This window comes from Vicugna pacos, chromosome 18 (assembly GCF_048564905.1).
Source record: "Vicugna pacos chromosome 18, VicPac4, whole genome shotgun sequence".
NCBI lineage: Eukaryota > Metazoa > Chordata > Mammalia > Artiodactyla > Camelidae > Vicugna > Vicugna pacos.
In genome coordinates this window covers 32,551,974-32,565,613 of record NC_133004.1, presented here as the reverse complement: position 1 = coordinate 32,565,613, position 13,640 = coordinate 32,551,974, and the positions used below count along the sequence as shown (strand labels likewise).

At 55.9% G+C, this 13,640-nt stretch overlaps 2 protein-coding genes across 7 annotated transcripts in view; one reads left to right on the top strand and one right to left on the bottom strand.

Moving 5' to 3' along the window:
- The window catches only part of ATP2A1 (ATPase sarcoplasmic/endoplasmic reticulum Ca2+ transporting 1), a 16,620-nt gene extending 13,882 nt beyond the window's left edge, over nucleotides 1–2,738 (top strand). For 2 of the 3 annotated variants that reach the window (XM_072942867.1, XM_072942869.1), the window contains 7 exons: nucleotides 199–419; nucleotides 516–718; nucleotides 910–995; nucleotides 1,085–1,218; nucleotides 1,354–1,471; nucleotides 1,627–1,744; nucleotides 2,448–2,738. In XM_072942867.1, coding sequence (XP_072798968.1) covers nucleotides 199–419; nucleotides 516–718; nucleotides 910–995; nucleotides 1,085–1,218; nucleotides 1,354–1,471; nucleotides 1,627–1,744; nucleotides 2,448–2,473 — 906 coding nt within the window. In that variant the 3' untranslated portion in view covers nucleotides 2,474–2,738. Of the gene's footprint in view, nucleotides 1–198; nucleotides 420–515; nucleotides 719–909; nucleotides 996–1,084; nucleotides 1,219–1,353; nucleotides 1,472–1,626; nucleotides 1,745–2,447 lie in introns of those variants that run through there. The other variant, XM_072942868.1, reaches the window with a different exon arrangement.
- On the bottom strand, nucleotides 2,692–13,640 carry RABEP2 (rabaptin, RAB GTPase binding effector protein 2). 4 transcript variants are annotated; one of them, XM_006201236.4, is made up of 14 exons: nucleotides 13,290–13,488; nucleotides 12,612–12,821; nucleotides 10,198–10,355; nucleotides 8,051–8,161; nucleotides 7,619–7,963; nucleotides 6,634–6,729; nucleotides 6,442–6,540; nucleotides 5,355–5,504; nucleotides 4,365–4,542; nucleotides 4,238–4,249; nucleotides 4,093–4,148; nucleotides 3,943–3,996; nucleotides 3,734–3,850; nucleotides 2,692–3,293 (listed from the first exon to the last, which is right to left on the bottom strand). In XM_006201236.4, exons 1-14 carry the CDS (start codon nucleotides 13,348–13,350, stop codon nucleotides 3,192–3,194), a joined length of 1,749 nt encoding a protein of 582 aa, XP_006201298.1. In that variant the 5' UTR covers nucleotides 13,351–13,488; the 3' UTR covers nucleotides 2,692–3,191. The 4 variants fall into 4 exon arrangements, with proteins under 4 accessions (XP_006201298.1, XP_031543333.1, XP_006201299.1 ...); XM_031687473.2 differs by lacking the exon at nucleotides 3,943–3,996 and having other exon boundaries at nucleotides 13,280–13,640; XM_006201237.4 differs by lacking the exon at nucleotides 3,943–3,996 and having other exon boundaries at nucleotides 13,290–13,486.

The following is a 13,640-nucleotide window of genomic DNA, read 5'->3' as shown; positions in this document are numbered from 1 at the left end:
CAGGGCTGCCCAGGCCAGGGCACACATGGGTCTGGTGTGGGGCGGTCTGCTTGTGTCCACTGAGATGACCGTCTTGGGGAGCTGGGGCCCAGGGAGGGCCCTGGGGAGACGCACAGAGGGGAGGGATTCGGGCCCCGAAGGAAGAGTCTCAAGGAGGGTATGTGAAGGGGCTGGGTCTTACCTCCTCTCTCCCTGCAGACAGGTGATGGTGTCAATGATGCCCCTGCCCTGAAGAAGGCTGAGATTGGCATTGCCATGGGATCTGGCACTGCTGTGGCCAAGACGGCCTCAGAGATGGTGCTGGCCGATGACAACTTCTCCACCATCGTGGCTGCCGTGGAGGAGGGCCGCGCCATCTACAACAACATGAAGCAGTTTATTCGCTACCTCATCTCCTCCAACGTGGGCGAGGTGGTCTGGTGAGCCGCTGGGCCGACATCCAGGAGGAGGGGGTTGGATGAGGTGGGTGACAGGTCTGGGAGGCAGGACAGACACATGACCACTCCTTCTGGCAGCATCTTCCTGACAGCCGCCCTGGGGCTGCCTGAGGCCCTGATCCCTGTGCAGCTGCTGTGGGTGAACTTGGTGACGGATGGCCTCCCGGCCACAGCCCTGGGCTTCAACCCCCCAGACCTGGACATCATGGACCGGCCGCCCCGGAGTCCCAAGGAGCCCCTCATCAGTGGCTGGCTCTTCTTCCGCTACATGGCAATTGGGGGTGAGCAGGAGGGAAAGCTACACTCCCTCCCAATTGTAGGGACTGACCCCCTTTCTGGGAACCGGTTTCCCCACGGCAGCCACCCCAGTGGGCCCTCTTCCTCAAACAGCCATTCATGGCCACGTGGCCATCTCAACTCCTCCGATCCCCCCATTCCTGGCCCCTCAACTCCCATCTTTTCTCTACCATAGGCTATGTGGGTGCAGCCACCGTGGGAGCAGCGGCCTGGTGGTTCCTGTATGCTGATGATGGACCTCATGTCACCTACAGCCAGCTGGTAGGGCTGGACGGAGAGGCGAGGTGCATAGCAGGAGGGTGGCGTGGAGGCATCTGTGGGAACCCAGCTCCTCCCCTCTCCCCCTGCAGACTCACTTTATGAAGTGTGGGGAGGACAACCCCGACTTTGAGGGTGTGGATTGTGAAGTCTTTGAGGCCCCCCAGCCCATGACCATGGCCTTGTCTGTGCTGGTTACCATCGAGATGTGCAATGCTCTCAACAGGTGGGGGCCAGCACCCTCCCCTGCACCCCTGTCCTCTGCCCCTCCTCTCCTCTGCCCCTCCTCTCCTCTGCCCCTCCTCTCCCTGCTCACCACTGCTCTCTCCTTGGGTCTCTACCCCTGGGCCTCCCTGCGCAGCCTGTCTGAGAACCAGTCCCTCGTGCGGATGCCGCCCTGGGTGAACATCTGGCTGGTGGGCTCCATTGGCCTCTCCATGTCCCTCCACTTCCTCATCCTCTACGTGGACCCCCTGCCGGTGAGCCTTCCAGCCAGGGGCCACCTGTCCTCCACCCACAAGGCTCCTCCACAGGGGCAGTGACCACCACCACTGAGGGAGGAGGGCGGGGTCAGGCTGGCATAGTGCTGGGTCCTCTGGCCTCTCCTCACCACCCACTTCCCACCTCCTCCCAGATGATCTTCAAGCTCCAGGCCCTGGACCTGCCCCACTGGCTCATGGTCTTCAAGATCTCATTACCAGTCATCGGGCTTGACGAAATCCTCAAGTTCGTTGCTCGGAACTACCTGGAGGGTAAGAGGCCACCCCCCCACCCCACCAGAGCCCTGTCAGCCCCTGAGCCCTGAGCACAGTCCCCTCCCTCTGCGCAGCGAAGGCGCCCGCCCCGCTTCCTTTTCAGGTGGGTGAGTTCTCTGCCCAGCAGAACCAGCCCCTTCCCTCCTTTCTGGTCTCCTCAGTGCCCCCACAACCTCCTCAGCCCTCTTGGCACTCCGCACTCGCCTCCCTCCCTCGGTAACGGCTGTCTCTCTGTCCTCTCTGGCCATAGGATAACCCGTTTCCCCCTCCTCCATCTCTTTGAACTGTGTCACAGGTATCACCCCCCTTCTTGCCCTCGCCGCAGCTGCTGCGCCCTGCCTGCCCCTCTCCCCCTCAGGTGGCACTGAGGTCACCTGCCCTCGAAGCTCCACCTGGAGCCACTGCTGCTGCCACTGCCGCGCTTCCAAGTGGGGGCAGGCTGCTGCCCCTCCTCTGTGGGGCCAGCACTGCCTGCCCCCAGGCCCCACCGTGTCTGCTGGGCTGCGCTGCGTGGCGCTGGCTGCGCGCTGAGCTGTCTGCTGCTGGGGCTGCAGTGGTGGGGAGTGGGGTCTGGGGACACAGGTGAGCGGAGGGTGGCTGGGGGTACCCTCCAGGTGAGTGTGACGGGGGACAGGGAGCTGAGAAGGACTTTTCCTCTCCTGCCCCGCCCCCGGCCTCATCCTTCCCTTTCTCCTTCCAGATCCAGAAGATGAAAGAAGGAAGTAACCAGTCCTTTTGTCCTCCCCCCAACCCTGATAGCGATGCATCTTCAGCCAGAGCTGTGGCACAGATCTCCACGTTCCCTACTCCCCGCCCTCCTCTTCTGTTTATAAACACAATGTCCCCTTCACTTTTCCTCCCCCCTCAGCAACCCACCCCCACTTCTGCCCTGGTAAAACCTCCCCTCCCCAGTCCCGTGGGGCTTGCAGGGACAAGGCGACCGATTGAGCTGAGCTGCTTATTTATTGAAAATAAATGACAGAAAACTCTGGCCTTGTCTCCGTGCCCATCTTGGGCCTGCGTGGGACCCCTCGGAGCAAGTATCTTAGTGTCACGCAGTCTGGAAAGCAGCTGCCTGTCCCAGGGAGCATATATGGAGGGACACGGCCGAAGGCTCCCAGCCACCACTCACAGCTTGGCTGTACCTCAGGGAGGGGAGGTGTGGCTGTCAGTCTGGCTGGGACTCAGGAGGCAGCATGGCAGCCAGAAAGCCGCAGGGCTGAGCCTAACCCTTTGGTTCCCAGAGGGCGTTGGGACCCTCATCCAGGTGTCATCCTTGGACACAGAAGGCCCAGCCACCCCTAGGAGGAGGTGATGGACAGGGACCCTCTCAGGCTCGGAGACGGTAAAGAGACGTCTCCATCCTGAGACCCCCAGAGCCTCAGCCTCATGGTTCAGGAGTGGAGAAGGGCAGTCTCCTCCAGGGTGGGTGGGTGCCAGCCCCTCAGGTGTCCTTGATGTCCCTGATGTCCCTGAGGGGTGCCTCGTCCATGATGCTACGCACTTGCTCCAAACTCTCTGCCTGCCGGATCCGTTCCAGGCGCACCTATAGGGCCAGCAAGGCAGGCAGAGGACCCTTAGTGGGAAAATGCAGCTGCCAGCCCACCTACCAGCCCCTTGAGCGACAAGGGCCCAGAACCAGTGTACCTAGGGCCCCACCTCCCCCAACCCACAGAGAAACTGGATTCAAGAGAAGAAAGGGGTCCTGAGAGAGCAGCCTGAGGAAGGGTGGGCAGGGGCAGGTGGAGCTGACGTGATGATCACGCGGCACGTCCACATGCCGGGCCCTGGGCTGAGGGCTTCGTGTGACCAACCAAGATGGACACACGAGATCTTCAGCTTTTTTTGAGCAATAGCTCAGAGGACAGGACCATGCCAGCTCTAGGAAGAGGAAGAGAGCTCCCCTAACTGGGGGACTGTCCTTGCAAGACCTGGGAGAAGTCACCTGGAGTTGTGCTCGCCCAGTGGGGAGGGGATGTGCCGTACCTGCAGGGCCTGGGACAGTCGTACGAAATCTCTCTGCACCTGCTCACTGGTCTCCAACTCAGCCTGCAGCCGCAGCACTTTTGCCCTCTGTTCCGAGAGGAGGTCTGTGAGCTGGGCCTGGGAGGATAGGACACAGAGCTGGGGTTTTGAGCCGAAGAAACAGGATGTCTGGATAGGGTAACCCCTTGGACACCACTCCTGACCCTGACCTCTTCTGTGCGGCCTGAGCCTGATGGCTGCCTTAGGACTTCCTGCCGCCTGGACTGAGGGAGACATAAAGGGCAGCAGGGGCCGGTGAGGGTCTTCTTCCCGCTGCCACCCCTCCCCCATCATCCCGGCCTGGCCCGGGCCAGCCTCACCTTGCTCTGTTCCTGCTGGACCCGCTCCATCTCCATCCTCAGGCTGCACAGGGAGGCTGGGAAGTCAGGCAGGGCCAAAATGTCAGGCCCACACCCTCTCTCCTCCGCCCCGCCCAGCTGGGGACAGGCTCCAGCCCATACTCACCCTCTAACACCTCTGTGCAGAAAGGAAAGGAAAAGAAAGGAAAGAGGTCAAGGCTCGTTCTGGGACTGTGCCCCCTCTCCCTTCCCAGCACCTCGGGGGTGGGGTGGCTCCCCTCCCCCTCCCTCACCTGTCTCCTCACGCTGCACCCTCAGCTGCCCCTTCAGGCTGGCCCTCGCTGCTGTCTCCTCCTCCAGCGCCTCCCGCAGCGTCACAATCTCAATCCGCAGGCGCTCAGCCTCGTGCTCCCGGGCCTGCTGATGGGCCCGCGCCTCCTGCCGCGTGCGGCGTACCAGCTGCTGCAGCTCCTAGAAGGATGCAAGTCATAGGCTGGGCAGGGAGCAGATGCCCCAGGAACCAAGCGGCTAGATGGAGACTGTGGGGAGGGGAAACGAATGGAGGAAGGATGAAAATGTTAAAGGGGAAACAACCTGAATGCCCACCACGGGGAGACTAGACAAACACACTGGACAGCAAGGAATATTTTACTGCAGCACAACTCCTCGGGTGGAGGACCCTCAGGAGTGGTGCTGATTTAAAGTTCCAGGAGATTATCCAGAGCAAGATTCTGAGCTTTTATAAAGTACTCCACGATTTAGGCAGTCAGGTATATGTAGTAAAAAACAATACCTAAGAGTGGCAAAGGAATGATAAAGCTCAGGAAGCAGAGACAGAGCCAAGGAACACTGGGTGGGTGGGGGCACATGTAAGGAGATATGTAAATTGTAGTTCTCAGGGTGGGTGAGGGTTCTGGGTGATCATCATATTTTTAATAATTCCATCAACAAAGGCCATGCACAGATCGAATGATGAAAGCTTGCTATGAACCAAAGATTACAATGAATTCAATTTTGTGGACCTCATGTCACTTAAAAATAACAAACCAAATTACTGCTTCCTTGGTGTCAAGCGTTCTGTTAACTTACTTTCTGTCCATGCCAGTGCTGGAAAGGGGATATGGTCCCATTTTGCAGAGGAGGAAATTGAGCCATAGAAAAGTCAAGTGAGTTGGCCACAGTGACATAGCTAGTACACAGCAGCCTGGGTCTGTCCCCGAGTCCCACGGGCTAGGGCCAATGCTTTGCTGCACGTGGAGAGAAAGGGCCTGCAACAGGCTTACCGGCAGCGAGCTGGGCAGCGGCTCCTCCTGGCCCTCATCCTGCTCCAGGGGGACTGAAGACGGTGGCTGCTCAGCCCGAAGCCCTTGGTTTTCCTCAGTCAACCGCTTTACCTCGTGGCTCAGGCACTTGTGGGAGGTGGCCAGCTCTGCCTGGGGACAGACAGTTAGTATGAGGTGATGAGGGGACAGGGATCTCCAGTCTGCTGTGAGGCCAAACCCTGAGCACTCTTCCCAGACACTGGAAGGAGAGCCAGGAAGCCCACACCCTCCTTCTCAGCCATGAAAGGAAGAAACACCCTTTAGTAAGTGTCTGTGGCTCCCAAGCTCTTTCTACACCCTCCTTGATGACTCAGAGGTCACAAAGTGGCCAGCACAGGCCACATCGGGTGTTTTATTTGGTCTATACGGATGCTTTTAATTTTTTAAATGTTTTAATTTTTTTGATGGAGGTACTGGGGATTGAACTCATGCTAAGCAGGCGCTCTACCACTGAGCTATTACCCTCCTCCCCATACAGATGTTTTTAAACCTTAAATTACTGCCAATTTTAAAAACTGGGAGACTGCACATAAATATCCAGATCTCTGGCTTCTCTTGACAAATGAGAAAACTCGGCAGCACCAAGCCTGCACTCCTACCCTCTCCAACGAGTGGAGTCGAGGGGCATGAGCCCCCTTTATAGGGTCCCTCGGTTTGCCCTGCTATTCCCTCCTGCCTCACAGCTGGTCCAGTTCAATCATCTGCCTCTCCAGTCTGGTTTTGGGAAGTATCTGATTCTGCAATCCCTGCTTTTAATCCTCACAACTCTGCAAGCGAAGTCCCATTATCTCAATTTCAAGGCGGCAAGGCTGAGGCTCTGAGCTTGTGGATTAGCTCAAGATCACAGAGCACGGTGGGCTCTGCCTGAAGGCAGGGCCGGGTGCCCTTGAAACCCTTTTACCCACCTGGCACCAACTCCGGGGCAAAGTTAGAGCGGCTGGAGGGGAGGAGGGCAGGGCACAGGACAGGTGTCTCAACCTTCCACGTGTCCCCCTCAACCAACTGCCGGCCCACTCCTCTCCCGCCTGCCCTGGCCCCCAGCCCTCACCATCTGCAGCTGAACCCGCTCCTGGGCCTGGCTCACAGTCCCCTGCAGGGTCCGCAGCAGCTGCTCTGAGTTCTGGACCTGGGCCAGGAGCACCTGCATCTGTTGGTGGAAGCGGGGGCAAGGGTGAGGCCAGGGCCCAGGAGGAGGCAGGCAGCAGAGGCTGCACGGGACTGGAGCAGAGGCTGAGCCCACCTGCTTGGCGCAGTCCTCGTTGCTCCGTCTCAGGCCCTCCTGCAGCTCATCCCGCTCCCGGGTGATGCTTTCCAGGTCCTTCTGAAGCTGCCGCCCCTGCCACAGACCCCGGCCTCAGCCTCAGCCTCCAAGGGGAGGCCTCCCTCGTCACCAGGCCTCTCATGCCTGGCCTCCCGCACCTCGGTGGGCAACGTCGTCATCCGCTCAGTCGCTCAAGCCAAAAGCCCAGGAACTGATGCTGACTCTTCTCTCTTCCGCTGTTCCCCAGGTCCAACACACCAGCAAGCCCTGCCCCGTCAGCCTCCAAAGTGGATTTCAAACCCACTCACTCCTCTCCATCTCTGCTGCCAGCTCCTGGTCCACCTTCCTCTAAATGCTGTAGAGCATCTCTCTCCCAACCGGTCATCCTGCTTCCCTCGTTGCCCCCTCCTACGATGACAGTCCATTCCTACACAGAAGCCCACGTGATCTGTTAAAAGCCTAAAGCAGAGCAGGCCTCGCCCTGCCTTAAACTCCACGGAGGCTTCCCACAGTCCCCGAGGCCGACCTCCTGTGGCCCCTGCCTGCCTTTCTGATCTCATCTCTCTTCTCCTTGGTGGCCTTGCTGCTCCCCAGATGCACCATGGTCTGTTCATCCTCTGGGCCCTGGAAATTCAGTTCCTTTGGTCCCCAATCTTCGAGGAACACCTCTTTTTTCACCATCTAAGCCTTAGTCTCCTGCAGGGCCAGTCTCCACCCCGTGACCCTACTGAGTCTTGTTCTGGGCATCTCACTCTGTGACCCCATCTTCCTCATGTGCCCCTGTGCATGTCTGGCCCTGGTCCCCTCACTCGGAGGAAGCTCCAAAAGAGTGGGGGTTTTCATCTTCACTGTCGAAACCCCAGCTCTAGCTCAGGGCCTGGACACACTGGGTGCTCAGTAAGTGCTTGGTGAGAGAGAGACGGATGCATGCAAGTTGGTAGGCTGCTCCCCATGCTCCACTCACCTCCATCTGCAGCTGCTCCCACTGGTTGTCTGGAACAAGCTGGTAACCAGGAGGGGGCAGGTAGATGCCCTCAGGGACCAGGGTGCCCGTGGACACCAGAGAGGCGGTCTCTTCCTGCTCAGGGCTCAGGCCCTGGCGGCTACGGGGCAGGGAGGCACTGCTGCCAGCCCCGCCACCCAGGGAGAAGGAGGAGATGGAGGCACTGTCGTCACAGTTGTGGGCGAAGGCCTCGGCCGCTGTGCCATCTCCACTCAGCTCCTCAAGAGGCTCCAGCGGAGGAGATGGGTCCCGGGACAGGAGCAACTCTGTGGAGCCGTGCAGGGAAGGGGGATGCTGGGGACGTCTCTACGGAGAGGGGACAGAGAAGAGTCTTGGGGGCCAGGGTCCTGTGGCACCCCTTCTTCCCGTAGTGCCCCCTGGTCGCCCCCTCACCTGGATCTCCTGGATCAGCTCCTCTGCCTTCAACAGTTTCGCCTTCAGCTCCTCAATCTCTTGCTCCATAGGCAGCACGATCTCCCGCAGCTTCTCCGAGTCCTCGTGGGCCTGAGGATGGGGGATCGGGCCTTGACAGTCCCCACTCCTGACTGCAGGACCCTTAGAACTGTTCAGATCTTTCCCTCCAAGCATATCAGCTCGTCTAATCCTCCCAAGAAGACGCCATTCACGCCCATTTTAGAGAGAAGAACACAGAGGCTCTGAGAGCTCACATGGCTTGCCTAGGTCACATGGTAGGCAGCCAAAGTCACAACCATCTTCCTGTTGCCCACTTGTAGAGTGACATAGTTTTCTTCCCCAGCATCATTTGTCCTTTTCTCTTTTACCTTAGAGCCTCACATTTTTAGCTGGGCTTGTGGCCTAAATTCTAGAAAACCAGCTACCTTTCTCAGCTTCCCTGTAACTAAGCAAGGCCATATGACTAAGTTCCAGCTAATGAGATGTAGGTTGATGTGCCAGGCACAACTCCTCAAACGGCGAGGGTGTGCTTTTCTTTACTCCTCCTCCTCTTGCTGGCTGAATTGTAGACATGATGGCTGGCACTCAAGCAGTCATCCTGGACCACAAGGCAGTTAGGTACCTATGGCAAAACAGCAACATAGGAGGAGCCTGGGTTCCTACTGACTTGTTGAGCTGCCACATCAGTCCTGGAATGTCTACCTCTGGACTCTAAGAAAAACAAACTTCTATCTTATTTAAGCTACTGTTGATTTGGCTTTTCAAACTTTGTCCTAACTGATATGTCCTCCCACACTTTCATCGCCATCATATTGCTGGCCACTTCTTTTCAGTCTCTTTTTCAGGTTTGGGAGCCTGTTGAACTTGCAAAGCCAAAGTCCCTGGATAGCTCCACTTGGATATTGCACAGGCTCCTCTATCCTAGTACAGCCAAATGTGACCCAACTCACGATGCCATTCCTCCTCTTACAGGCACTAGGTCAGCAAAAAAGACCCTGCTATCCACCCAGCTATCCAAGGCAGAAATCTGCCAGTCACCCAACCTCTTCCAATTCATGCCATTTCTACCTCTTGAATCTCTCAAAAACCTGTCTCAGACAAGCTCAGTTTAACCCTCCAAATCTCTTATGTGAACAGTGGCAATAGGTGGGGTGAGCCCGTATGGCCTAAACAAAACACCTGTGATCCCATCCGAAGCTCTAAAATATATGCTCTGCAGATGACCACGTGATGGATGGGTGATGGCTAGATGCAAGCATTGGGCCAGGGCTGGAACTGCTTGCCTCTGGGCCTGTGGCTCCTTCTGCTGTACCAGGCGGCTTTAACTTACCCTGTCCTTCACCACCCCCATGTAACTGCTCCCCAAGGATCACTCTAAATGCAAGCAGCAGCCTCTGGTATGAAACTGGGGCTTGGAAGCCTTCCCTTCTGGGGCTCCTGTTTTGATCTTTGTCTTTCTATTCATTGATTTACTCCATCTCCCTGAGCCTCAGTTTACTCACATGTAACATGAGGTGAGTACCTACCTCACAGGGCTGCTGTGTGGCTCAAATGAGGGAATGATGTGAACTTGCTTTGAAACATGAAGACTCTGGTAATATGTGCTTACGATTGTTCATGACAATAAGAATAAAGGAGGAGATATACCATAGAGATTAAGAACAAAACTTTAGAACCAGACTGCCTAGATTTTTAAATCCCAGATCTGCTCCTTTTTATGTGCACAACCTGGGGAGAATTACTAAGCTTCTCTGAGCCTCACCTTACCCACCTGTTTAGTGAATCTAATGGACCTCTCTTTCAAGGGAAAGATGGGAGACTGAGTGTGTCAAGCAGTTTTCACAGTGCCTAGTGCATGAGAGGTATCCTTAAATGTTAGCTCCCCTCCCCCTACATGACTTTCCTCAATTGTGGAGGTAAGCAAACCTGGTCCAGGACCACGCTGAGCACGGGGCTAGAGTGTGCTATACTTAGAATGATCGCTGGGTGCCCTGTTCCCAGTGATGTGGCGATGGGATACCGACAATCCCTCTGCCCCATGGTCACGTTTGGCTGCCTCAACATCTTTCCAAATCCCAGGGTGGAGTGGGGAGGAGAGGAGAAGGGCAGGCCATCCCAACCCCAACCTTTTCCATCTGCTTCTCCAAGGAGTCTAGGGGGTGGGCCCGGGACAACAGCTGCTTCAGGCGCCCCAGCTCCCGCTCCTTCTCCTCACAGTCTTGCTGTTGCTGCTGCCGCTCCTGCTTCAGAGAACTGATCTGGGCTTCATAGCTGCTGATGGAGTCTGGCGGGGCAGGAAGGGCAGAGGAGAGGGAGGGTCAGTGCGCCGGCCCTACCTGGGAGTGGGTGGGGGGGCTCGCCATCACTGCGGCTCTCTGCCAGGCAATCCACCACAGTAGTGAAGACAGGGGGCTTTATGGCAGGTGGTCCTGGGCCATCAGTTAGCCTCTCTGCATAATGTCTTCAGCTAATGATTATCCCACTGGCTTGTTATATAGGATCAAATGACATGACATCTGGAAGGTGTTCAGCCCTCTTCCTGGTAGATAATAAATGCTAAAGATAAGCTCTGTTTCTATTAATACATACCAATAACAATCAATATCTAATTACTAACTATTATATATAAAATAGATGAATAGCAAAGTCCTACTGTATAGCAAGGGGAGCTACTTTCAATACCCCTTGTAATAGCCTATAATGAAAAAGAATATGAAAAGAAATATATATATGTATAATTAAGTCACTATGCTGTACATCAGAAATTAACACAACATTGTAAACAAATTATACTTCAACTAATATATATATATATATATATATATATATATAATAATAGTCATAAATATTTACTCTGGGCCAGACTCTGAGCTGGGCTCTGGAAATAGAGAAATTGATTAAATACAAACCCTGACACCAGGAGCCCACAGTCCAATGAGGACGACAGCCAGGGAAATAGTTACGAAGCAACAGGGGAAGAGCTGTGAGAGGACCTTTCCTAGGCTTGTGGATCCCAAAGGAAGGAGCCCCTCACTCTGCCTCCCTGGCCAGGAGAGACACTAGCAAGTGGTGAAGGAGAGAAAGGACACATTAAGTAACAGGAGCAAAGTTTCAGAGGTGGGAAAGTGGATGGTGTGGCTGGGGCGCAGTGAGCATGTTGGAAGATCTGGAGTGAAGGTGCACAGGGAGATGCTGGGAGAGGTGGAGAGGGTGGCAGTGCATGGCTGCCAAGGCTTTGAATGCCATGCCAAGGAGTTTGGAATTTATCTTACAGGTCAGCGGGAGGTAGAGGTGGTGGTGGGTGGAACATGGTCAGTTTTCATTTGCATAGTTATTAATTTTAGCATGTACTAACATTAAAAGTAAAGGTTCTGTTGCCAGAGTGCCTAGATTTAAATCTTCTGCTACTTTCTAGCTGTATCACCTTAGGTAAGTTATCTAACCTCTCTGGGCTTCAGAGCTTCCTCTGTAAAGTAGAGACAGATAATAGTTCCTACTTAGAGAGATTGCTATGAAGATTAAGTACTCATAAAGCATCTAGCTCAATGCCTGGCATATAGTATGTGCTTAATAAATGTTAGTTACTAAAATTATTATTATTGTTATTTAGAATACTGTTTCTTGTAGGGACAGAAAATTTCCTTTAAAATAAAGGTATATACGTTTTATAAAAGTGGATCTATTCAAAGAACAAATATTAAGTAGACAACAGGGTAAGTCATAAAAGGAGACAACCATGTCGCACAGGTGCTACGTGGATGCCTGAAATGTGGGAAGTAGGACCCCAGATAAGTCTGGAGCCAAGAGTGGTTGTTAGAAAGGGAAATGACATGGTGGGATGGGAACTGTAGGATGTCCAGTCTGGAAGCCAATGTCAAGGTCAGACTATAGAGGGAGCCTTGTAAGAAGGCTGGGGCAACAGTCCAGGGGATTTGACGAGAGCTTCGCTACAGCAGAGGCAGTGGAAGCGAAGGGGTGGGATGGGACTGGAAGCTATTTCAGAGGCTCTGGCCTCTGACCAGAGGAGGAGGGAGAAATAGGAAAAGAAGCTGGGGGATCTGGGGCGAGGGGTGCTGATGCAGCCCAGTACAGAGGATGTGATGGAGGGAAATCTATGCATGTGGGTGGGGAGGGTGTGTGTCGATGTAGGGGTGCTGGGGAAGAAAGGAAACCAATTAGACTTAGAGACTAGGCCAAGGGCTGAGTATGCTGGCCAGAGGCTCAAATGAGCTCTCAAGGAACTGAGAAGTTGCTTACTTTCAGGGTTGATCAGTCATCAGTAAGGGACAAGAAGTGACAGGGGGCCAGGGAATGGGTAGAAGCTCCAAGCTAAACTTAGCTGGAATTGACAGAGTTGCTGCTAGCACAGGCAGCACCTTTATGTAAATCAGAAAAGGGCGCCTCTTCCTCTCAGCCCCTGGGCCTGCTCGGTGCCAGGCAACGTTGCTAACCTACCCATAGCTTATCTGCCATGACCCCTTCCTTGTTATGCACTCCCACTTAGGGCGCCGAGGGAGCCTGGGAGGAGCGCTTGCCTCACCTTTCAGGATGGCCTGCAGGGAGGCCACCTCCTCTTGGCATTGCCGCTGCACTGCAGCCACAGCCTCAGCCTTCGTGCTCTCGCTCACCTCGGCCACGGCCTTCATGGTTTCCATTTCTGCCAGGGCGCCTGCCAGCTCAGCCCGAAGCCGGCCGAGCTCCCCTGACTCAGCTTCAACTTCTGCCCCATCCTGGGGCTGGGGACCCAGCACTGTGGAGGACAGAGATCAGCCTGTTTGCTCATCACTCTCGGATCCCCAATATTCCCAAATCTGCAAATCCTGCAACTAAGTACTGCAGCCATGGTCCTTGCACCTTCATCTATCCCCGCCCCTTCCCCACCTCCTCCTCACCTAGCTACGCTGTCTGCTGCCTAGAGCCCCGCCTCTTTCTCCCTAGGTTCACCCAATCCCCTCTTTTCTCTGATACGACCCCCTCCCTTCCAGTGGCCCCGCCCCTTATCCACCAGGCCCCTCCCCTCCCTCAGAGGGCCCCACCTCTAACCTGCCACTGGCCCACCCCCTGGAATCGAAAGACCACGCCCCCTCCGGCTCTTTGCCGGGGCTTGGTCCCGCCCCTTTTTCCAGACTCCCCTCACCATCCCCCAGCCACCAGTGCCGAGCTCGGCCCCGCCTCCGGTCTCGCAGCCCCTCGCGTGCATGGACGCACCGTCACGTACCGGCTCCCGGCTGCCTCCGCCGGTCATCCTCGCCCGCGGCCGCCGGCGCAGCTGCCGCCATCGCCTCCGCGCAAACGGCGGGTTCCCGCACTCCCTGGTGACGGCGCTCACCGCTTCCGGGTCCTCTCGGCCGTTTCCGGATCCGCTCGGCTGTTTCCGGATGGGTCCTGGGCTCGAGGCTGAGGCCGGAGTTGGAGAGATGGCCAAGCCTCGGCCGGAGATTTCCGAGTCGACGTCTGGCCTCGGTCTCAGGCCCCGCCCCTCCCCGTCTTCTTCACTGGGTAGCGCTGTTCGAGAAGAACGCCTGTCCTTCAAACCATGAACAAGTTTTTTCATCAAAGGCTTTCTGGC

Coding starts and splice junctions, on each gene's coding strand:
- RABEP2 (XM_031687473.2), bottom strand. CDS start 13,625: ATGAAAAAACTTGTTCATGGTTTGAAGGACAGGCGTTCTTCTCGAACA. Junction 7,964..8,050: donor AGCTGATCCAGGAGATCCAG/GTGAGGGGGCGA, acceptor CCCTCTCCGTAG/AGACGTCCCCAGCATCCCCC. Junction 4,543..5,354: donor CGCTGCCCAGCTCGCTGCCG/GTAAGCCTGTTG, acceptor GCATCCTTCTAG/GAGCTGCAGCAGCTGGTACG.